We start from the raw sequence: 24,453 nt of genomic DNA, 5'->3' as shown, positions 1-24,453 counted from the left end.
TTGAGTTGCTTCTTTCCTCTGCTATATTCAGATGACATTGGCAAGTCTGCTATTGCCATATTTGATAATAATTGCTATGTATGTGCTATGTGCAGCCATGCTTCCACAGTACCTGATCTATCTATATATAGGATATTTATATAGAATCATTCCTAAAGAATTAATACTTTGAATTCTCTTGTGGTTGTTGATACATCCAAAAGAAATCTTGCCTCTTTCATGATTGATACTTCAAAAAAGACTTTAATTTGTTATCTTGTAACTACAAGACTTAAATATTGAAAAAAATCATCCTTTCTCTTTCATTTGTGATTGCGACTACAAGGTATAGTAAAATGAATGAAAATATGGGTTGTTGTGTGCTTGGAAAATGGATATGGTTTTCATTAGCTAGCATGACCAATGCTGGTAAACCTAAGCTCTTGATGTTGTGAAGCAGCCCACACCTGCGTCCAAATATTTGAGCCAACTCACAAGCCACAACCAACTTCTAGCGAGAACTCCGCTCCTCCGTACGGTATATCCTACCTGTGCATTGTCCTTCCCACTACCATACAAAGGAGGCCATCATGTTATTTTCCTTTTATGTTTTTCTCTTGTTAACTTAGTTCAAATTTTATGGATATGAATATCCTACGCAGGGAAGTTTGATTTTCAAAAGTAAAAAACTACTAACCATATTTCAATGTCTACATTTGAAGTTTGCCTTTAGTTAGTAATTCATTATATAAGTGGTATAGATTTTTTTGTTTATAGTCTAACTAGCTAATTGAATTCTTCTTTTTTTTGGAAGTTAGATTCATGAATTATCCATTTAATAACGTCTTATCTATCCATTCCAAATGTGCCTTGGAGGTCATATATCGCATATGTGCATAGCTATTCATATCCATAATGGGGTGATTTGAAACTATGCTTGGCAAATGGTACCAATAGATAGAAATAAAATATCATATGAGAAAATTGAATTGTGTGCTTCTTCTACTATAAGTCCAGATGGCATTGGAAAGTTTACTATTGCCCTATTTAATTGCTTAATAGTATATATGTGTTGTGTGTAGGTACTCTTGTACACTATTCTGATTTATTTGTAGGATAATTATTTAAATCATGCTGATAGAATTAATACCCTTTTAATTTCATTATGGTTATCAATAAACTCTATAGAGATCTGACCTTTTTTATGATATGCATTTCAAGGTAAACTTGAATGTTCATGAAGGTAAACAGATGGGCTGTTGTGATTGGTTGATCTATTTATGTAAGATCCATATATATACCTTGAGTTACTTTTATCACTATATATACCTCTAGCAAGCTTCACATTAAGAGTTTATGACTCATTATTATATATGTTTGTTTTCTTGCAAGTGTTATGATGTGAGTGAAGATTGCTTGAGTGGCATGTATTTTGTTTTTCTTGCATGGGGTTTTCAATATTGTTATGCTGTTAGTCTAATTTTTTTGTTACTTGCATTTCTAACATATAGATTTTGAAACCAAAACTATTAACACACTTGTAGTGCAGTGGCAAGCTCCCTAGTTGAGGGAGACACTGACCACGGTTTAAATCCTTGGCAACAAAAAAACCCCTTTGTTGGCAACCCAATAAATAGTGGCAGGGAACCAACCCCTCCTTGGGGGGGGGGGTGTTGTAGTTGCGGTCATCACCATCCTAGTGAGTCGTGGTTGGCCTAGATTACAGTAAGGCTCTATAAGACGGAGCTAGGGTTTGAGGGCATTCTCGGCATGTTTGGCTGAGGTTCCTTCTTAGTTGTAGTGCCTTAAGGGCGGTTGTTCCTGCTTCATGAGATTTTGAAAACAAAAATCATAGTCTATCAAACATTCTAACTACTATCGTAAATGTAAACTATATAGCTAAGCTACCAAAAACATATCATGTTACTAACCAGCCTAGTCATGCTCTTGGCCTTGGCTCCAACCAATGCAACACCCCGCAAACAGTCTACAACACAAATGGCCACGAGCTAAGATATTTTTAATTGTATTTTTAAAATTTACCAGCAAACTTATATTAGATGTTAGTAAATACTAGATTCTGACAAGCAGTTACAAATAAACCATGCGAAAAATTATTCGTCTTATAGAGCACACAATTATGAATTAACTTGGAAAAAAATCTATGATATATCAACTAAACATTTATGATATGAATCTTTGGAACATATTTATTATATGCAATCTAGTTCTTGATATCCCCGAGGATACGTTTGCATTTGTGATTGCAAAATAAATATTGGCTACATAGTATCTGCCACCATGCCAATGCTATATATAGTACCAATACTTGGCTCTGTAGACCCTTGAATCAAATAGGATTAACTCATATGTACAATTTCTCTCACTAAACCTAGCCAAGCCTCCTAAGCTATAGGTATTGGCCATGAAAAATCTCATGCTTCTCATCATCATGTGGATTGTGCTCTTGGCCCTGAACCCCATCCGATGCAATGCCATGAAGCCGATCTATGAATCGAATGGATGGGAGCTCAAATATGATGTAGGGAACTACATCCCCCCATCTGGCTGCAACCTCGACGAGTCGAACGATGTTGTTCAGGAAATTCAAGGTGACGTTGTGGATCCTATTGCTAATACTGACCAACAGGAGATTCCGATGGGAGAAGCGTTTATTGAGATGAATGACTTGGTTCAGCAGGGGATTCTGATGGGAGAATCCTTTATTGAGATGAATGACTTGATTCAGCAGAAGCATATTATTAATGAAGAAATAATGGAAGATGCTATTGAGGAGCAGCAAGATGGAGACATTCTCAACCAGAACCTAGATTTAGTAGGTGAAAATGGAGGGGTTCAGGATGGAGATCATGTGTTTTTATCCCTACAATCTTTCCCCTTGCATGAAGTAGCCTCTCCTGAAAATTTCTTGGTAGAAGAAGTCCCTCTCGACATGATTATTGATCTAGATGCCTCTTCAGACGAGGAAATGCAAAACATAGATGAAGGGGATCAGGGCCACCCAATTGCACCCGATGGTGTTGCTATAGGACCAAAACCTGACGCCAATGCTCCATATCTCATTGTTGAGGAAAATCATACCTTGCAGATGGAGGCTCATAATCATATAACCCTTCCAAAAAAGGCAGGTTAATCTAGGTCACAATGATATTCACCTTGGTCTTTTTTATGATGCACCAAAACCATCTAGCAAGAAGTCCAAAGGGAAGAAACCTGCATTAGGAAGTTGTGGCAAGTTCCTTTGTGATAAAGGGCCTAAATAATTTCGTTGTTGTTTGGTTATGTAACAAGCCTAATGGTCTTTGGGATCCTGTGAATTCAGGGTCTTATTTTTTTTTTGTTGCGAATGATAAATCACATGTGTCTTGATGGTAACTCATTTAGTCTACTATTTTTGGGCTTGGTTGGGTTCTCTTGGGCGGTGACCTCTTATGCATATTTTGAGTATATAGCATCTCAATGAGCCAATTCCGTGAGTGCCACTGAAATATAGACTACTTCTTTGTGTATCACAAAATATTTTGACTTTTCCTCAGTGCCATGGAATCTAAGAATTATCCCCTCAATGGCACCGTCTATGAGCAGTCAAATAGCTATAGAAAAGACTCATTTTTTCCTCCAATGGAATGAAGTATATATAATTTGGCTCTTTCCCTTACATGCCATTCAAGGTTCATATCATAGCAAAATAAATGGAGATGAAGATAATACTAAGTAAATTGATATACCATGTTGAGATGATAAGCATCACATATATCAAACACAAATTTAGAGGGCTCACAAATTTAAGTAATACTATATAGACCAGATAAATATAATCTTGAGCATTAGGTTTCTCATTACAAATGAATATCATACAGATCATATTTGCCACCATGTCATATATACAAAAATAAATGGAGTATCAGATGGGCCACATGAGTATCAAGTTTCTCATAACAAAAGGGACATCATAATGAGTTTATCTTCAAACATCAAGCAATTCTCATGACACAAAAGTAGCCAAAAAAGCGACAATTGCTCTACATTCAATCTAGAATTTTCATGATGCCGAAGGAATTTGCTCCATCTTAATTCAGAGGATAAGTGGGACACCATAAGAGATAAAAATGTGGAAAGTCATTGTGATATAGTTTGTTTAAAGAAATTAGAAGAAGTAACTTCAATTTTATCTTTAATTTATTAAAATGTTTTGTCCAATTATTTTTAATAATTTAAAATTCATTCCATCTATTAGGGTTTTAGGGGGGAATGATTGTAGTTTGGAAATGCCCCCTTTTCCATGGTGATCAAGGCTTCAATAATAAATTTGCCATGCCACGGTACTTTAAATCTCTGCATAATGAGAATTGTATGAAATATCTATGTGCCATGTACAGATGAAGGCAAAAGGGAGGATTTCAACCAATGGTTCAGAGATATTCACGTGATTTACTCTAATGAGAAGGCTAGAAGACCATAACAAGCCATGTAGAAACATATCACTAAAATATTTCTCTTTAATGAAGCCATCAGCTTTCTACGTCAGGTAGAGCTACCTTTGTAAGACTAATCCACTTGGACAAATAAACAACAATAGCCTCTTTTGGGAGGATACATTGTTTTTCATCTAAAAAATTAGACTATGAGATGTAGCACCCTAATTTTATATTTGCTAGATTATTTTTTCTAAAATTTGTTACAATTAATTAAGAAGTGTGTTTAATAATTTTAAAATATTTTCTGAATATAAACTAAATAAATCATAAATTTTAAAATATGTTTTGCATTCATGTCGTGATGCATAGTGTTTATTATATGAAAAATAAGTTTACATTCATATAGGTTTCGTCTTTCATTTAAATGAGGTTTTAGGAAAAAACAAACCTTAACCTCTTTGGGCCAAACTTTTTTCTACCTCTCCCCCTTTTCTATTTTATTTCTCTTTTCGACCAATAGAGCCATCCAAATCTAGCCCAAACCCCCTCCTTCATCTGGGCTCAAAGCCTCCCACCTCCCCCTAGCTATCGCCCAGCTTACCATGCAAAACCTCGACGACCCAGCCAATAACACATAATGCACCCTGCACTATGGTACCAGCACCCTCTCCCGCTGCCAATGGGCCCCACAGTGACTCCATCTTCCCCTTCCTTTCCTTTTCCCTACCCTCCTTCACCAAGCTGAGCGAGCTACTGATCGCGTAGACTAGCCCACGCCTTTGCCGCTCCCACCCCACTTGCCTTGCCAGCCCATTATGGTGCATCCCACTCACGCAAGTGGCAGGAAACCCCTTGCTTGGTTGCTTGTTTGTCATGGCTGGCAATCTAGCCACCCAAATCACGACAACCCCGGCGCAGGTGGATATAAGACCCCATCTTCGGACCCTCGCCCGCCCTTTTGCCTCGTTGCCAACCCATAGCTACTCTAAAGAGCCCCCATTTGCACAGGGACTAAATGTGATACAAATACCAATCCCAGAAAGGCTGGTACACATATTTATTTAACAGATGGTTCATAAACCGTACACCTCTCTAGGCAACGGTTGGGTGACGTAGACTGTTGACGCTCGTTATTGACACACTTTTACCCCTGTTTATCTTCAATAATGGAATGAATTTAATACCTAAACTATAGATCACACCTAATGAACCGGTTATTTTCACATGTGTAACAGATTTTGGAGGATGTTGTGTTTTTGCAGGAAATTAGGCCTAAAAGCATATTTTTTGATAAAGCACTGAATGAGCGTCAAACCAGATGAAGACGAAGGTCAACGGGCTCAGGAAGGGGCTAGGCCGATCGGCCTAGAGGAGCCCAGGCCGATCAGCCTGGCATCTTCTGGCACCCCCTGGTGCCCATCTTTGGCAAGCAACCCTCCAACATTGCTTAGGGGCTAAGTTTATGAAGATATTGCAAGGACCAGATCGGGATCAAAGAGGAATCGGAGAAGATCAAGCAGAGATTTGGAAAGTCATTGAAGATCAATCTCATCCTGAAGCAACCGATGTGCCAAGCCAATGTAAAAGTGAAAAGAAGATTCAGAGCATATGAGGAGACTTGGAGACAAAGCAGGACGCGAGAGGGCAAAAGGAAGGCCCAGGCGGATCGGCCTAGGGGTTTCCTTCGCCCCCTCGCCTTCCAATTTTTACCACACGCCCTCTGGACTATAAATACCCCCAAACACCATGAAGCCCACAGATTGGAGATGACGTACTTGACGTGAAGCAGCAGAGAAGTAGAAGGAGCTTGAAAGACATCACTTTGGAGAGCTGAGGGCCATGCAGTTGTCGGGGTTAGCGTAGGTGAGCCTCTGCTGATGTGATCACCCTGCGAGGAAGATCACGCTGGAGTTCTGGAGCTAGGAGTCACCAAGATCAAGGTAGGATCCCGGTGGTGATCTTGTGATGTACAATCATTCATGGTGAAGTAATAGATGTGTTCATGTTCTTAGTGATCTAGTTATCTCCTTCTATGGTTTTATGCTCTATTGGGTTTGCTTGCTTTTCAATCTATTGATCGATGATTGATTGCTTAGGATGTTCTTATGGTCGTGGTGACCGAATTTGCATGCCTGATCTACTAATGAGTATAACATGTTCTCTTGATCGTGCCTTTAATCTACCTATGCTGATAGAGGGGATCGTGATGGGATCTTTCTTGTGTAAGATAGGGGGTTTTGGGAGCCGAACCGGATGTGTAGATTTAAAGATGCTTTTTACTAAGATCATATCTATGTTGCTTTGCTATCCATGCGCGGAATGATAATGTATGCATGCATAGTCTAGGTTGCTCTAGATTGGTTACCTCTATTGTATCTGTTATCTGTCCGTGCATGTTTATTAGATTGGATCTGAATCATTCATCAACACCAAAAGTTCACACTAACAATGCTAGTTAAAATAGATCTTATACTATAATTTTCACGGATTGATAAACCTTGGGTGAGTACTCTGAGGGAAGAGCTACAACTGATCCATGCACTTACGGTTCACAACTTGGTGTGCTAACAGCCGTCAACATAGACCCAAAAAGATACAACACAAACAGGCTATAGATGCAACATATGGACATCCAAGTCCATAAGCAGCACACAACACTGCACGACAACGGAAGCATCCTTAACAGCCCAACGCTACAGGCAAGTTGGGTGCGGAAGCGACCTTCTACTCGAAAGTTTCACCAGTGATGTACTCCGGGTCTTCCTCTGTATCAACAAAGTAAGGGTGAGTACATACATACTCAGAAAATCCAACCCCACTCTACGAAAGGGGTATAAGAATACATGCATAAGGATAATTCAAGGAATAGGCCAAGGTTTATTTTGCAGAAAGTATACACATGCGGGATTTAGTTTTATAAAGCCGTTTTTTGCAAAACACATACTTTTCATAATTATAGTAGTTTTGAAAGAGTGGAGTAATTCAATGTTGGATTCAATTTTTCTAAAGAAATGTTTGGCTCAACTTTTTCCAAATAAATATTGGTTCAACTTTTTTCCAAGAAATGTTGCTCCAACTTTTTTCCAAAATGTTGGTCCAACTTTTTTTTTAAAATGTTGACAATATTTTTTCAGTTAAATAGGCTTTTAATCTGTAGCGTGCTATAATAGGCTTGCTGAGCCTTGCTGGGCTTTATAGTTTCATCACTTAACCATCTTCCGGTAGACATATAGGAGCCCCGCAACAGAGAGGCACAAGTGCTCGTGCTCTTCTCAGGCTCGTCCGCCATGGGAGGCGGCCGAAGCTCACTGGAGCTTCGACGTAGGGTGATTTCGGCAACCATTTTCCAGTCCAAGGGCATAGGGAGAGAGAGGAGTAGATGGGGAAGCTCAGCATAGGCTCACCTCGGGCAGGGGTGGCTTGGAGAGGGAGATCGAGGCAGCGCTCCATTCTTGTGTGGAGGAGCAAAGAGCTCGATTTAGGTAGGGAGAAGGTGAGCGACGGAGCTGGGCGGCTCGGCGAGCTCAGGATGGCGGAGGAGAGCAGCTCGGCGTCACCTTTTATAGGCTGGGGGAGGTGTTGTGATGTGCGGTCGACCGCGCGGACGTAGCTGGAGTGGAGCGGACACGGTGCACTGAGCTTGTGTGGATGGACTGCGTGGCCGTGCAACTGAGGCAACGGCGGTGCAGATGAAGTGAATGCGCGACAGGGGGTGGGTCGAGCAAGGCGACGTGCGTGCCTGCGGTGGTGCTGCAGCGGCGTTGGCTTGCTGCGGCAGCGGCGCTGAGGTGACAGCGCGCGATGAGGCAGCAGGGAGTGGGTAGAGCAAGGCGTCAAGGCGACGTACGGGCTTGCGGTGGTGCTGCTGCGGCGTCGGCTTGCTTCTGTGGTGGCGCTGATGCGCCAACGGCGTTGACGACGTGTGCGACGAGGCGGCATGGCTGGCAAGCTTGAAGACAACGGCGTGGTTGAGGTGGGGATGCGGCAAGGGGCAACACGGCGTGGTGCCGGGCAGCAGTGCGGGTTACCTCGCGGGTCGGGCTGCCATTCGAGCAGGGCAGAGCGAGCACGGCAAGGGGCTGGCGTGTGGAGCTTGCATGTAGTGTTCGTGCTGCTGCTGTCCGTGACTCTATGCTGCTCGTACATGCATAATGTGCATGTTGTGTGCGTGCTCAAGCTGTGTGTGGCTAGGTGGCAAGCTTGTGCGTGAGAGCACACTTGAAAGAAGGGATCAGAAGGTTGATGGTGATGGCTTAGGGAGGATAGGAATGTTAGAGAGAAGTTGTCAGTACTTATTTGGAAAGATAAATGAATCAAAGGGAGATTAAACTTGGTATGGATTTTGGATGAAAAGGAATTGAGCTAAGGGATAGTTTTGCAATGTTTTAAAATTAGATTTTGAAAATAGGTTTCGAAGTTTTTGGATTCAAGTGATTTTTATATTTGAATTTTCGGGCCGTGTATCGCATTCTCTTCTCCCGTTGTGGAACTGTCGTCGCCCCTGCGCTAATAAGCCACGGTCGTCATCACTTTTTGCCATGGCGAAGCCCTTCCTTACCCTTCTGTCTTCTTTGTGTGGCCGTGCAAGATTACCACGATGCCGCCTCGACGCCCAAAGACACGAGAACAAGGCCGCTGGCAAGCCCTCCACGCGCGACCCCAAGAATTGTCCTCCTCTCACCGTTGTCCGCCCCGCTCGACCGTGCAAGCGACGAAATGAATACCACAATTACCTTCTCGCCCTCTTTCTTGTGGACCAATCCATGTATAATAATAAGCAGCACCGCCACAGTCGGATTCTCCGTGGACCATTATCCAACGCCCCACGTCCCCGTGCCCGCTGACGACCAGAATCGAGCAGAGATCGCGTACCCTTTCGGATGGTAATCGGTCCATCGTGAGCCCATGGACCTGGTCCACGGCCGGTCCACCGCCCCCATCGGCGCCTCATCAGCAAGACCGCCCAGTCAGCCGCCAGTTTTAGAGTTAAACCCCTGGAGAAACCTGAAATCCCAAACATGTACTATAAGTCTACGGTCCAGTCAGAGGGGAAAGCAGCGGGCTGCAGGCTTCGACACTGCACGCGCCTCTTTCAGAGTTCAGCAGTTCAGGACTTCGTCAGTTTCACGAGACAGAAGGGGGAAGGCCGGAAGGGAACTCCCCGTGATGTCGGCGCCACCGTTGGGCGGCGGCGGCGCCCTCATTAACGAGGTGCTCACCGACGATGAGCTCCGCACGGTGCTCACCCGTCTGGGGCCCGAGGCGGAGCGCGACGCCTTCGGGCTCGTGTGCCGCCGATGGCTCCGGATCCAGAGCTCCGAGCGGCGGCGCCTGCGCGCGCGCGCCGGGCCGGACATGCTGCGCCGCCTCGCCGCGCGCTTCCCGGGAGTCCTCGAGCTTGACCTCTCCCAGAATCCCTCGCGCTCCTTCTACCCCGGGGTCATCGACGATGACCTCGACGTCATTGCCGGGAGCTTCCGCAACCTGCGTATCCTGGCGCTGCAGAACTGCAAAGGTGCGGCCATCTCTTCTTCTGCCGCTACCCATATGTGCTGTTTGTCTATTTAGTGGATGAGATTAGTGTCTTCCTGGTGCACACGGCAATTTTTCTTGGGTGGCTTATAGTGCATTTTGGAGTACACCGTTAGAGACTGGTTCAATTTTACTTGGAGAGTCTTCGTCTCATGTACTGTACTAGTATTAGGGAATTACTTGTACTCTACTTTGTAGTCCTATTTATGCTACTTTGAAGATAAATCTGGGAAATGTTGGGGTTCATGTGTGTTAGGTCCTTTTGTTTGTGATAGAACTTTCTTGCCTTTGCAAAGGGGAATCCTATTTACTACTTTTGCAGCTTAGAAATTAAAATGTTTTATTGATTAAACCGTTTTATCACTATTTTTATAAAAGATAATACTTTCTAACTTATTTAAAAAGTATGAACGTACATCTTTGAAAATAAACTCCTTTGAAGGTTCATTTCATCCTTGGCAGAGGCAGGGTTTATTTTCTGAAATCAGGTCATGTATTTTCTCAATATTGTTAAATTGGAGTTATGAAAAGAAGGAAAAAGTTATGTGCAAATATTTTTCTTATTGGAATGGTTCCATCAGTACAGTTCTCAAAGATTTCCCCTCAACTTTTAAGATTGCAGATACTCATCTTTCGTTTCAACTTTGATTTTGTTTGTGTAATTTGGCTATGTATGCCTGGTACTACTATTCTGGGTAAATAGTAATAGCTACCCAAGTTATGGTCTCCAGAGATATCCAATTTCCAACAGTGGTTGTGGGAGGTCCTGGAATTTTGTTATTGTGGCTAATATTACTAATTTGCTATCCGGAAAAGTTATGATCGTCATGCGAGATTGTGGATCTTTGTTTTGGTGCACTCATTTTTGTGAGAATCCCCTGCCATTTTCTTAAACAAATTCTGTTGAGTATTACAGTTTGTGCCGGTTCATGTGTCTCTCAGGTATCTCTGATGTTGGAGTTGCCAAATTGGGAGATGGACTGCCATCTCTGCAGTCCCTTGATGTTTCTCGCTGCATAAAGCTGAGCGATAGAGGTTTGAAGGCGGTTGCACTAGGGTGCCAAAAATTGAGGCAGCTGCATATCACGGGTTGCAAATTAATAACTGATAATTTATTGATTGTTCTATCAAAGAGCTGTCTACAATTGGAAGATCTTGGAGCTGCAGGATGTAACAGCATAACAGATGCCGGTATATCTGCTCTAGCTGATGGCTGTCATCATATAAAATTGCTTGACATAAGTAAATGCAATAAAGTTGGTGATCCTGGAGTCTGTGAAATCGCTGAGGTTTCTTCATCACACTTGGTGTCAATAAAGCTTTTGGACTGCAGCAAGGTGGGAGATAAGTCCATCTATTCTTTAGCTAAGTTCTGCCATAACCTAGAGACTCTTGTCATTGGTGGATGTCGGAACATTAGCGATTCATCCATACAAGCTCTTGCTCTTGCCTGCTCCAGCAGCTTAAGGAGCCTGAGAATGGACTGGTGCTTGAAAATAACAGACACGTCATTGCGATGCCTGCTGTCTAACTGTAAACTTCTTGTGGCGATTGATGTTGGGTGCTGTGACCAAATAACCGACATTGCATTTCAGGACGGGGAAGGAAGTGGGTTTCAGTCTGAACTGAGAGTTTTGAAGATCAGCAGCTGTGTTCAGCTCACAGTTGCAGGGGTCAGCAGTGTGATTAAATCCTTCAAGGCTCTTGAGTACCTGGATGTTCGGTCATGTCCTCAGGTTACAAGGGACAGTTGCGAGCAAGCTGGAGTACAGTTTCCTAGTGCCTGTAAGGTGAATTTCTATGGCAGCTTGCTGGAGTCCGATCCATCTGCTGAGAGGTTCTTCTAGGATCAGCTGCCAGGATGCCAGCTATGAGCTCAGTTGCACCCAATATCCATGGAAACTAAGAATATCAAAGAGTTCTGCGTCATGTATACGAGTGCTTGACATTGTTGGTCATCTTTCACCGTCAAACCCATGCAAGAATCGGAGACAGCCATGGATGCAAACCATAAGCTATATGCAATACCCAATTCAATTGGCATGTGATTTAGTCTGTAGAAAATAGTACCAGTGCCCATGAAATAAGTTGTCTGAACAATGAATGTTTATGCATTCTGTATTGTGCCAATCGAGCTGAGTGTATTCAAATTCAAAATGTACATTTTATACTGACTGCAGTAAATGTTGTTTTTTAGTTCTGTTTTTATCTGCATCGGTTGTACAGATCTTTGTTTTGCCGTTGCAGTGTTTGGTTTGTTTATGCTAGAACCCTGTCCCCGGGACAGTGTCCAGCCAGGAAAAATTTGGAGAGAATTCTCTATATATGCCATTACTAATTTAGTTCATCCCTTATATGCCGTCAAAATTTAACCAGTTCCTTCAGTGCCATTGAAAATTTAACTCCATCAATCCTATGCCATTGCCGTTATTTTTCCCCACAAAATCAACCTGACTCCGTTAAAACGCATCCGTCTAATCCCATTTTTCCGTTTTTACCCCTCTCCCGACCTTATCCGCAATCACCACGGCGACGGGCCTTCATCCGCCGTCGGCCGCGGCCCGCGGCCATCAGTCTTGCGCGCCGCCGCGCCCGAGCCCCATCCAGCGCCGCCACGACGGCACAACCGCGCCCCCACCAGAATCGACGCGGCTCGTGCGAGCCCGCCCGCCTGCATTGATGGGGAGGATGCGAGGCAGCTCTGCGAAGGTGCGGCGCGCGGCCATGGCGCTGCCCTCCTCGCTGCGCGTGGCCGAGGGTAGCACCACCGAGGAGTACTGTTTCGTCGAGATGCACTGCAATTTGGTGACCACCACATCGCCGGACTTGCTCAGGCGTGTCGTCGCCGCGGCTGGCACCTCCTTGCTCCGGCGCGTCGGGGCACGCGGGCGCAGACGTCGAGGGGCGTCCCCGGGGATGCCGCGGGTGTGCGCCACCGGTGGCAGGCCACGCGGAGGCGGAAGTAGCTGGCCGGCGTGAGGACGGGCTCAAGCATGTTGTCGACTTGTCGTGGAGGTTCCCAGGCCGGAGGTGGGCGGGGACTTGCGCTTCTTTCCGTTGGGCGTCGGCGGTGCCTCCAACACAGCAAGCTTCGTCTGGCCATGCGAGCTACGAGATCTCTGCAAAAGGAAGCAAACAAGACAGGTCAGTTACTCTCGGGATGTAAAAATTGGAAGAAAATCCAATTGATTCTTGAGTGGAGCATAAACAAACAGCAGCAGCAACCAGATGCAAGTGTAGTACCTTGGGAGGAGGAGGAGAGGTGGCAGTGATTGTTCCGCAGCCCCAGCGCGTCAAATCGTTGATGCCCACCTCCTCCAGGATCTCCAGCATTTGTAGTGGCTGCAACGGCATTAGGGGACAGCAAGAAAAATGCTTCATCTAGGGGTAATATTGTATTTTCCATATTCACTTAACAGCCCTTTCACGCTACTGTGATAATAATGGCACCGAAGGGATGGAGTTAAATTTCCAATGACACTGAAGGGTAAATTTTGATGGCATAGGGGATGGGTTAAATTTTCAATGGCATACAAAGAATTCTCTCAAAAATTTGTGGGGTGTCAGCTGCTAATTTTCCAGTCTTAAGCCCCTCTCCTCATTCATAATTCAAAAGACAAACATGTCTAATAATCCAAAAGAAAAGTTTATAATCCCCGTGAAGAAAAATATGTTTTTTTCAAGAAAAAAGGAAGTTAATCCTGCCTCTGCAGGTACACACGGCATAGTTTTTACATAATCTCAGCCAAACAACTGAATTCAAATAAAGGAAAAACAGCACACAAAAGAATTAAAATGATTAAAAGTACAGTTTATTATTGCTTCTTCATCCATTTTTAATAAAAAAAAATCAAAACCAACTGTTTCTAATGCCTTGCTCGCCAAACAGACCGTCTCCGTTATGCCCTCCTACTACGACAGCGAAAAGTAGTTGTATAGAGTTGGAAAATATTGGGTGCTCCCAACTCAAACAAATATGGTATTTGCACTAGGAGCAATGAAAGAAGACCAAGTCGTTTTGTCAGTTGAATTTTTATAAGAGGGCTGATGTAGAAAATACTTTATTTCCTCCATTTTAAATTGTAGGTTGTTTTAGAATTTCTAGATTCATAGCTTTTAGTATGTATCTAGACATAGTATATACCTATGTATATAGAAAAACAATAAATATGCTAAAACAACCTACAATTTGGAATGAAGGGAGTATGTCGTTAAAATTATCATTTTTTTTATAACTACTCCCTCCACCTTTAAATATATGACTCATATATCTAAGGATGGAAGTAGTAATTTTACAGTGTCTTTCTGAACTTAGGGTAATTTGGTACGCATCAATGTGGGAATGTGGGAATGGGGTGGAGCCGGGGTGCTAGTTTTGTGGGGCGGCTTCACGGGCTTCCAGCGGAAGAAGCTGGTGCCCAAGCCGCTCACGAAGCTCTGGCAAAGGGACCTATTTATCGGGTCTCAGTCACTGACAAGTGGCCCAAGTCCAAAACCTCAACACCGTCCCAGAAACCTCATCCCCATCTCCCAGGCTTCCCCATCTCAATCACACACCTCCCTCGCGCAACAAGCGGAGGACGCCGGCCTCCATCCACCAGGGCACCTGCGCCGACCGCCTCTTCCTCACTCCTGCGGTGGCTTGCCTCCCTCTCCACCGGACGCCGCTCGCCTCCCTCTTCCGGCTCCCTCCTGCATCCCGCGACCACCACCGCCCTTTCCCAACCGGACGCCGCCGCCTTCCTACTCGGAGGCCTGCACACGGTATGCCTTCTCTTCGCAGATTCGGAGTTGGTACGGTGTGTTAGCGATTGGGTATTCAAGAAAAGATTGATGTGCCGTTAACTTTCGTATATCTCTATGTGGCGGCCTTCGTATATGTACGAAGGCTCCGTGCCCGACAGTCAGAACCTTGGTTGCTCGCCCAACAATCCGGCCGGACGGCGGTCTTATATTTCTGCTGTTGTTTTCCTATGATAGTCCGTTGGAGTTGGGTCGATCATTCTTGTTTAATTTGGGCGCAATTGAGGAAATCTGCAGCCAGAACGCAGTCTATGCCTGATTATTTCTCTACTATGGATTTGTCTGGGAAAAATGAAAAGCCTTTGAGATCCTAGACGCAAATAGAGTCTGATAAGCATAAAAGAGCTGGTAGTTAAGGGCGCATTTGCACAAAATTTTCATGTACTCCTTATGTCGCAATAGAATGATATTACCAAGGAAGTGCAGTTTTTTGTTTTTGGCAATTAAGTAAGAAGTGCAGTTGTATACTTATTTCTAGATTTCGTTTAGAATTTTCTCAGTGCCTGCTTGTTGCTCTACATACCCCCTCCGTTCCAAATTGTAGGTCATTTTGGCTTTTCTAGGTTTATAGATATTATTATGCATCTAGACATACACTATATCTAAGTACATAGAAAAAACTATGCACCTAGAAAAGCCAAAACGACCTACAATTTGGAACGGAGGGAGTATTATATATTTTCATACTGTTCATGGTGGATAGTATTATCTTCTGCCAGTTCAGATTCGTTTGGTAAATATGATGCTTAATGTTACTCTGGTATTAGGCGTGCCAAGCATAAGTTTTGTTTTGCAATTCTGGTATATAGTTTCAAATATACCTTAATTATCGAATTCACGTTATGAACACCTTAACATCCATTAAAGTAGCAGTGTAGTACATGTATAAATATATTATGTCTAAGTCTTTCACTGTGTCTTCTGACTTCAAAACCCCCAACTTACCTAATCTATTTATGTTATTATTTACGCAGGCACGATAGCACCTTGCTGTGAACTGGTAACAGGTTTGAAGGAAAGAATAATTGCGGTGCTGTGTTTGACTTCACTGCAAGGAGTAAAATGAGGCTAAGTATTGGACAAGTCCATCGAAATGTTCTTGCGCTGGCATCTTCCAGATCATGCTTTGTTCTTGGAGACCGTCTTTCATTCAGGATGCTGTCACAACAACGGGCAGCTGGATTCCATCAGACTGCTTGGCGTGGTAGTCAAATTGTAGAAGATAGGGGAGGGCCATTAACTCTTGCTAGCTTAGAAGTGCAAAACAGGGTTGAATATGGGAAGAAGGAAAAAATGGCACGAACTGGAGGTCCTAAGCCAAGTTCAAGAGGTTCTTCCCTCAATGTGAAACCTAGAGTTTCTTCTTCCCTCAATATGAAACCTAGAGTTTCTTCGCTTAATGTCAAACCAGCGAAGAGTGCCTTGCCAAAGTCAACTGGGATAAAGAAGACACTGAAGGTAGATGAGGCTCTGTTTTCTGCCAAGTCATTTGAAGAGCTTGGTTTACCACCTTTGCTTGTTGATCGGTTGAACAAGGAAGGTCTGACTGCGCCAACTGAGGTCCAATCAGCTGCTATTCCTATAATAGCACAAAAGCACGATGTGGTGATCCAATCATATACTGGCTCAGGGAAAACACTTGCTTATCTTCTCCCAATTCTTTCCGAAATAGGCCCACTGAAGAGGCCTATGGAGCAAGATAATTCTGAGAAAAGATCAGGTATTGAAGCAGTCATTATTGCTCCTTCCAGAGAATTAGGAATGCAGATTGTGAGAGAAGTAGAGAAGATTTTGGGTCCTAATGATAAGAGACTTGTCCAGCAACTTGTTGGTGGTGCTAATCGTTCTAGACAAGAAGAAGCATTGAAGAAGAACAAGCCAATTATTGTTGTTGGAACACCTGGCCGTATTTCCGAAATTTCAGCAGCAGGTAAGCTACACACCCATGGCTGCCGCTTTCTTGTACTGGATGAAGTCGACCAGCTTCTGTCTTTTAATTACCGTGAGGATATGCATAGAATTTTGGAGCATGTTGGAAAGAAACCTGGTACCACATCTAGGGATATTCTTGGTCCACTTGCTAGGCGATCTGAGCGTCAAACTATCTTGGTTTCTGCAACAATTCCTTTTTCAGTTATACGAGCAGCAAGGAGTTGGGGTCAAGATCCAGTTCTCATTAGAGCTAAGAGTGTACTTCCGCTTGACTCAATCACTGTTCCAAGACCTGCGTTATCCCAGACTGATGCTAACTCGAGCTCACCATCAAACTCAGTGAACCAAGCTGCTGTTGGCAGCTTGCCACCATCATTGGAACACTACTACTGTACAGCCAAGGTTCAACACAAAGTTGACACCTTGCGGAGATGCATCCATGCTCTGGAAGCACAGACAGTGATTGCATTTATGAACAACACCAAGCCACTGAAGGATGTTGTATTTAAGTTGGAGGCCCGTGGTATCAAAGCCACTGAGCTCCATGGAGATCTTGGAAAGCTTGCAAGGTCTACAGTCTTGAAAAAATTCAAGGATGGTGAATTCAGAGTTCTTGTTACAAATGAGCTGTCTGCCAGGGGACTGGATGTGCCTGAATGTGACCTTGTGGTCAATCTGGACCTTCCAACTGACTCTACACATTATGCCCACAGAGCTGGAAGAACAGGACGTCTTGGGCGTAAAGGGATTGTGGTCACAATATGCGAAGAAAACGAGGCATTTGTTGTAAGAAAAATGCGCAAGCAGTTAGCTGTGGCCATCAAGCCATGTGAGTTCACTGAAGGCGAGCTTGTTGTTCACAAGGAGGAAGATGTGGAATAAAATCTTCCTGGTGCAGATGACTGTTTCTGATTACTTGTAGTGTTTTGTAATATGATTATGCAAGTTCTATTGATAGTACTTTGAAAAGTCTTTGCATGCCCTGTTGGATTTTCATATTGCCTGTGTTAAAATGTTTGAAACCCCAGGCTGCAACCAGGTTAAGTTTTAGCGACCCTTGGAGGGAGCAATTTGCTGTGGAATAGATGAGTCTTGTATTCCTGGCAACCTGGCAATAGATTAATACTAAGAGAACGTTGTCTTGTGGTGATCCTCCAACAATTATCTAGTAAATTCTCCGGGAATTCTATTCCAATATGGCCCCTATAGCTCAGTGGTAGAGCGTCAGTCTTGTAAACTGAAGGTCTGCAGTTCGATCCTGCATGGGGGCATTTTTTTATTTGAATTTTTTGTTTACACTTTCACATGTTTTCCTTTAGCTTTATGCACCTAAACCTGACGAAATAACTCGAGCCAATCACCAACGAGGCACCGACACCACACCACACACCAGCAGCAGCCGGTACCTGACATGGCCGAGCGGCCGGTGACGGCGCCGCCGGTCTCCAGCGCGCTGATGCAGGCATGCAGCGATGCTCCTCCAGCATTCATCTGCTAGACTGCTACCCTTTCCAGAAAGACACATCAAAACGCAAATCGAACTCCACATCTCGAAAAAAAGAAAAAAAAAGAACTAGTTCTGCAGCCCGTGACACATAAAAGGTTTTGCTCGATAAGGTGATAGCTGTTCGTACGACGGGCAGCTATGGCAGCATCATCATACTGCAAATCTGCAGTCCTGCATTCCTACTCATGCTCATGGTTTCTCTAGCATGGCAATCAAAAGTCGCTGTTTCCAGCAGTCTTGCAGCCTTCAGAAAAGCCTGCACACATGCCCTCTCAAGTGATGCATTTTCCGCTGAGGAAAGGTGGCCGAGTGGACCTAACAACAGTAGTTGTCATCTGGAAATCGTGAGCATGATGACAAGATTGGTGATGCAGAAACACCGTTATCAATATTAGATTCCAAGAGATAAATCCGTAATGCTGCTGCAGAAAAACCTACTTGAACTTAAGGGTGTTTGGTTGCTTGTATCATTTGGTCTATGTATGGGATGGTTCAAAATAATAATGATGCTTTTATTTGGTTGGGTGAACTGTACCAACCAGGATGAAGCCATCCCACTTGCATTAACCAAATGACACAAGCAACCAAACACACCCTTAATACATTATTCTACTAATTGGAGTGAATTATACGGTACAAGCAAATTGGTTGAACCCCACCATCTAGGATCATCCATGCATACATCAAGTGATGCATGCAACCAAACACACCCTAAATCATTTCCATCAACCAATAATTCACGCTGAAATAGTTTGATTGACAATATGCTAGGAAAAAAGGTTCAACTGTACTTGTTTCGAGTCAAACTTTCTGAAACAGGATCCTTTTGATGATCAGAAACAACATGCAAGAGGATGGGCATACATCTAATCATGAACTCACCAACACAAAATATTAAACTTGACAAATGCTGCCAGCAACACCAAATAGAAAAGAAAAATTGTCAGATGACCACATGACTAAAAAAGAAACAAACAAATTCCCACAACCATGGAGAAAAAGCAATTTGCCTCGCATCTAACAATAATTGACATGTCCATCAGTAATAATTGACATAAATTCTGCACTCCAGTCTAATCTGAATACAGGGTCTTCATAAGAAGAGCAGCATGCCATGACATAGTTTTGGAATCAATTCATGGTTACATTGGTTATGCTATAATCAATTTATTTTGGAACACCGGCCAGTTCTTATTACACATTAGACAATCACGATCCAAACTCTTTCGGGGTCTTTGCAACTATGGAGATAGCATGGAGACCTGAGTTCAGCTCATCAGACAGAAGATTATAAACCATCCTGTGACGCTTCACAAGGTTTTGCCCCTCAAATTTTGGTGAAACTACCTTGATGTTGAAATGTGTCTCGTTTGCATTGTCCTTGACTGCTGCATGCCCGGCATGTTGGTAAGAAACGTCTTCAATTTCTAGGGCACTGGCCTCCAAGGCAGACTGCAGCTTTTGCCTCATCCGAGCAGCTCTTGAAAGCACAGCACCGGTACCTCGTGAAGCCATCATTCGTTTTAGCCTGTCTCACAGCCCAACTACCTGGTAGCAAATTTACTGGTTATAAAGGATATAAGCTTCGACCCTAAAATGGAAGAATCAGGACAGAATGTGTAAGATGAACAGAGAAATAACTACACATCATCTCAGGGTTTTTAACAAAATGCACATGATATCGATCATGAAACAGCATGAAGACCATAGTTGTATCACAATCCAAAACAGCTCAAATGCCCATTACCTCATTAACATAAGCCACTAAAATAGCGTGATGCAGATCCACATACTCTGATTTCCAGGCAACAAATTATGGATTCATTCACGAACTGAAACAAAGGGAAATAAACACCGCACCTTCGCTTGGTCTATGTTATGTGATGCTCGCCCAACTGGAATATGTATGAACATATCTTAGAGGTATCTAACAGTCTACAATATAGTTGTTCCATAAACTCCTAATTAAGTATTCGTTGGCCCAATCTGGTTAATCACCCCTCTTCATATGCAGGAAAGGAATCTAGTCTTTCGAATCCAATGGTCTTCTATTTAACTAACTGCAGAAAGTTAAACTTCTTGCACAAAAAAAAAAGAACACATGGTGACGAAATTGGAGTGGCCTTGCACACATAGATCATACGAAGCCATAAACAAGAACAGGGAAGGCTAAAATATTTGCTCCTGTTATTGAAGACTATGGGCACGCTATGTATTTTAACCGAACAGGATCCGAATAGAAAAATTCTGCTTGTACGTTGCTATGATCTAGACTCGCCCTTTTCCTGCCTAATAATGGAGAGAAGATCAGATCCAGCAATTTTAATATGGAAGCAGGATGGAACAGAACGAATCTATACAGGAACAGTTAGGGCTTTCGTTAAGACCTGAAATCTTGGTGTCTTGCGGCAATCGGAGATCGGAGCTACGAAACGGCGGCTGCGGCGGCGGCTAGGGCTGGGGGTGAACAACCTGGGGAAGAAAAGGAACCTGAAAGCGGAGACGGGCCAAAAAAAGAAAAAGAAGGAAATATATGGCAAAATAAATAGCGTGCGGTGAGCGTGGATCGAACACGCGACCTTCAGATCTTCAGTCTGACGCTCTCCCAACTGAGCTATCCCCGCTTTGTGCTACTTGGTATCACAAATTTATTAATAACTGTATCGATAGGAAAGGCCCAGCCGAGAGAAAGTTCCATTTCGTTCGTCCCTAGGGAGTGGGAGCCACGTTATAAATAAAAAAAAAGAAGGGAGAAGAAGGGGAGGCCGTTGCCTTTGATCCAATGGACACCGCCGTACTTCGCCGCGCGCGCGGTAAGCTCGACCGCTATGAGCAGTCTCACGCCAAGTCAAATTTCATCCGGTACCTACCTGTCATCCGACCAAGATGAGCAACGCGCCTGCTGCTACTCCGGTATCTACTTCCGTGCGCAGGTGCAGGCGGCAGGTCCACTGGTTCACCAATCACCAGCACGGCACGGCACGGCAAGGTCGCTCGGTGCTCCGCCTCCAAGGCTCCAAGCCAAGCAGCAAGCGCCCAGGTCCCAGGAAGCCAGGAAACAGGGGCACCTCGTCGAACGAACCGCGCGCGCCCATCAGATCCAAGTATGAGTTCAGGAGTAGCTCAACTATGGGAGAGTGGGAGTTGCCGAGACGAGAGCACCGAGGGCGGAGTACGGGTGGCCACGCTTTTTGCCAGAGGGCATCGTGCATGGGCATGGCGATTGGCAAAGGGAGAATAACGCAGAGCGGCAGCGGCCAGCAGGTGGCCCGCCGCGCGCCAGCGGCCAGCCAGACGGCGGGGCAAGGACGTGCGTACGGCCCGCGCGCCAGCCCGGTCCTGATCAGACTTGCCATCGTGCTCTGGGATCCCAGGACACGGCCGGCCGGCGCTCAGCCACGCGCGCCTACGCTTTTCGCTTGGTTACATGCTCCGGCACCGCGTCGGCCGGCCTGGCTGGCTGGCCGGCCAGTGGCCAGGGTCAGGCCGCCCGGCTGCCTGGGCATGAAGCAGGCAGGCGACCGGTGAACAGAAGGCTGCACTGTTCCAAAGGGCGTCTCCCGGGTCCATGCGATTGCTTTGTATCATATAGCGACGCACCTGCTAAATTGAACCGATCGAGCACTCTCACTCTCATCACTGTCGGGATTTATTTTCAGCATTTTCATATGATGAGAGGCTAGGAGCTACACGAAGCCGGGCGGCCGTGGCCACCGTAGCCGTGTACCGGCCGGCAGGAGTACGTGGCTGCCTGCTGCATGTCACGTACGTCGGCGACTGGCCTGGCAGGTATGGCCACCCAACCCGCATGTAGCACGCATCGCACTTATTGTTGGCGTCCATCTTCTGACCGTTTGATCCATTTTTCGCTTCGAGATGAGAAGTATGAGACCGACCTGACCTTGTCTTCCTTCAAAGCCGCATTGCCTTTGCCTAGCAAGGAGTAGCAACAAGCCAACAAGAAACCAGCCCGTTCACATGCGGAGTGCACCGACTTTTTTTTATTTTAGCCCTTTTCGAGAAAGTTTTTCACAAGTAGATGCCTGACGGAACCAATTCCAAGAATGGACCCTTAGCTTGGCGCCAAGCTACAACGTCTTGGCGCCAGCCTCCATGGCGCCAAGGTCCCCGCCATGGCGTGACCACGTGGCGTGTGATGGATTACGTGGCGAGCGGGCGGGTGTGTCAAGGCTTGGCGCTACGATCGGTGGCGCCAAGCCTTGGCGCCACCGAGCCTGGCGTCAAGCCTTTTACCATAGCACCGGGCACTCCTTCCTTTTGCGCATCAGTTTCTTTTCGCATCCTCAAACCTGCGCCGCCGCCCTCGGAGGCCGCCGCCGCCGCCGCCGAAGCCCGCCGCCGCCGCTGCCGGCGCCGCCCGGCGCCCGCTCGCCCCCGCCTGGCCCGAGCCGCCCCGCCCCGCCCGGCGCCTGCCCGGCCCGCCCCATCCCACCCCGCCCAGTGCCTGGAGGCGCCCCGCCGGCGCCGTCGCCGCCCGGCACCCGCCCGGCCCGAGCCGCCTCGCCCCGCCCGACGCCAGGAGGCGCCCCGGCCCGCCGGTGCCCCCGGCTGGGCCCCGCGCCCGCCCTTCCCGGAGGCCGGCCGCCCCCCGCCCTGTGCCCACCCCCACCCCTTGCCGCCGGTGTGCAGCAGTTAGGTAAAACTCTAAGAAGAGTTATAGAATAATTTAGATAGATAGGTAGAATTGTTAGATAAAATAGTTATATTGATAAGTTAGAATAGTTAGGTAGAATATAGATAGGTAGGTAGACTATTAGATAAAATAGTTAGATAGATAAATTGACAGGTAGATAGAATTGTTAGATATGAAAACTAATATAATTTGGTAGGTTTTTTGTATGAATTGCAATGATGGAAGGAATGGAGAACACTCATGACACTATTTAACCAGGTGGATTTGCAATTTCATTTACGTAGTTAGATGTATAGTTACATAGTAAACTAGTTATTACGATATTTAGTTAAGTAGTTGTATAGTTAAGTACATATGTACATATTAGGTGACATAGTTAGTTAGTTGTATGACATAGTTAGTTAGTTGTATTTAGTAGTTAGTAGTCAATTGATACTATCTTATTTCATACTGTACTTAAAATGCTTCATTTATTATGGACTAAATGAATTGTGCGTCATTATATTGATGTACTAGATGGAGAACATAGTGAGCATATATCATGGAGGTACCGTGGAAAGGGATGACTACGGATGTGTTAAGTTTGTTGCCATGCAGTGCGAGGTTGTGATATTTGATGAGAAACCCTCGTTTAGTGAGTTACTTGCAAGGGCTCGGGAGGAGCTACATTGTAATGGAGATGATGAAATCACAGTCGAGGGCATACGTCACCTAGGTTCCCCTCTCAACATTCAAAGGAAGATGGTCCCAATTCGGTGTGCAGGCCAGTAGGAAAAATATGTGAGAACAGTTATGAATGGTCATTCCCCAAGTGTTGAAGTGGTTGTTTGTCGGGTGGGAGTTGATTCAAATCCTCGTCGGTTTTCCCGACCAATGGGTCAACGGGCACACTTCGATCCTCCTGTCCCAGAACCTGTTATGGACCTGGAGGTTGCACCTACAATTCCCGATGCTGAATCTGCCCCCAATGAAGTAGTTGGACATGGTTGTTGGATTGTTGATGATGTGGCGGACTCTCCTAATGAGTTCCTTTTCACTTAGAATGATCCGAGTAAGTGTCTTATCAGTTTTTGTTGTTGGGAGCTAACCCCATTCGTTCCATCAATTTCTTCTTTACTCATATTTGTACTTCGCAGGAGATATTACAGAAAATGTGGATGTGCTTCTAGTTGCTGCGCAAGTGCAATGTGTAGATGGATTGCGTGGCTCCAATAGTGTTGAAATTATCAATGATGAAGATGCATACGAGATGGGAGTGGATCTTGATTCTGATAATGATCGCCCTGTTGGAGAGATGACGGAGAGTGATATTGAGATGTTCAGGCGTATCTTCCCTGGACGTCGTGATCCGATAGTTCACGAGTTTAGTGATCTTACTCTTTCCGATCAGGCGTTTGCAGAAGGACATGATGATGAGCTCCTAGAAGCACCTGAAGCTAGTCCTAGTATGGTTATTGAGGAGGGAAGGGTATTTAAGGACCTTCCCGCATTGAAGAGGTGGTTGCAAGCGTTTGCGGTGATACAGAAGAGACCTTACAAAGTGTTGCATTCATATGCAGAGCGCCGTTACACAGTTGTGTGTGACAAGGAACGGTGCCCATGGAGGG

General features: G+C 44.9%; 3 protein-coding genes and 2 non-coding genes across 7 annotated transcripts; 3 read left to right on the top strand and 2 right to left on the bottom strand.

Moving 5' to 3' along the window:
• Positions 1–9,493: 9,493 nt before the first annotated feature.
• Positions 9,494–12,158, top strand: LOC117863579 (uncharacterized). Its single transcript, XM_034747370.2, has 2 exons — positions 9,494–9,933; positions 10,893–12,158. Exons 1-2 carry the CDS (start codon positions 9,585–9,587, stop codon positions 11,795–11,797), a joined length of 1,254 nt encoding a protein of 417 aa, XP_034603261.1. The 5' UTR covers positions 9,494–9,584; the 3' UTR covers positions 11,798–12,158.
• Positions 12,159–14,464: 2,306 nt separating this feature from the next.
• Positions 14,465–17,681, top strand: LOC117863568 (DEAD-box ATP-dependent RNA helicase 47A). The gene is made up of 2 exons (XM_034747358.2): positions 14,465–14,714; positions 15,728–17,681. The coding sequence occupies exon 2, from the start codon at positions 15,816–15,818 to the stop codon at positions 17,565–17,567; it is 1,752 nt and encodes a 583-aa protein (XP_034603249.1). The 5' UTR covers positions 14,465–14,714; positions 15,728–15,815; the 3' UTR covers positions 17,568–17,681.
• Positions 17,682–17,884: 203 nt separating this feature from the next.
• TRNAT-UGU (transfer RNA threonine (anticodon UGU)) lies at positions 17,885–17,956 on the top strand. Its single transcript has one exon. It is a non-coding gene; the product is annotated as a tRNA-Thr (tRNA).
• A 1,229-nt stretch (positions 17,957–19,185) lies between these two features.
• LOC140222977 (protein BOLA1, chloroplastic) lies at positions 19,186–20,738 on the bottom strand. Of its 3 annotated transcripts, none has more exons than XM_072294211.1 (2): positions 20,580–20,738; positions 19,186–19,740 (listed from the first exon to the last, which is right to left on the bottom strand). In XM_072294211.1, exon 2 carries the CDS (start codon positions 19,708–19,710, stop codon positions 19,402–19,404), a length of 309 nt encoding a protein of 102 aa, XP_072150312.1. In that variant the 5' UTR covers positions 19,711–19,740; positions 20,580–20,738; the 3' UTR covers positions 19,186–19,401. The 3 variants fall into 3 exon arrangements, with proteins under 3 accessions (XP_072150312.1, XP_072150313.1, XP_072150314.1); XM_072294212.1 differs by having other exon boundaries at positions 19,186–19,783; positions 20,580–20,733; XM_072294213.1 differs by having other exon boundaries at positions 19,186–19,755; positions 20,580–20,733.
• Positions 20,739–20,743: 5 nt separating this feature from the next.
• Positions 20,744–20,816, bottom strand: TRNAF-GAA (transfer RNA phenylalanine (anticodon GAA)). Its single transcript has one exon. It is a non-coding gene; the product is annotated as a tRNA-Phe (tRNA).
• Between the last annotated feature and the right edge of the window lie 3,637 nt (positions 20,817–24,453).

Source organism: Setaria viridis, chromosome 1 (genome assembly GCF_005286985.2).
Source record: "Setaria viridis chromosome 1, Setaria_viridis_v4.0, whole genome shotgun sequence".
Lineage (NCBI taxonomy): Eukaryota > Viridiplantae > Streptophyta > Magnoliopsida > Poales > Poaceae > Setaria > Setaria viridis.
This window is presented reverse-complemented; position numbering and strand designations above follow the sequence as displayed.

Coding starts and splice junctions, on each gene's coding strand:
- LOC117863568 (XM_034747358.2), top strand. CDS start 15,816: ATGAGGCTAAGTATTGGACAAGTCCATCGAAATGTTCTTGCGCTGGCA.
- LOC117863579 (XM_034747370.2), top strand. CDS start 9,585: ATGTCGGCGCCACCGTTGGGCGGCGGCGGCGCCCTCATTAACGAGGTG. Junction 9,934..10,892: donor GGCGCTGCAGAACTGCAAAG/GTGCGGCCATCT, acceptor TGTGTCTCTCAG/GTATCTCTGATGTTGGAGTT.
- LOC140222977 (XM_072294211.1), bottom strand. CDS start 19,710: ATGATGGCTTCACGAGGTACCGGTGCTGTGCTTTCAAGAGCTGCTCGG.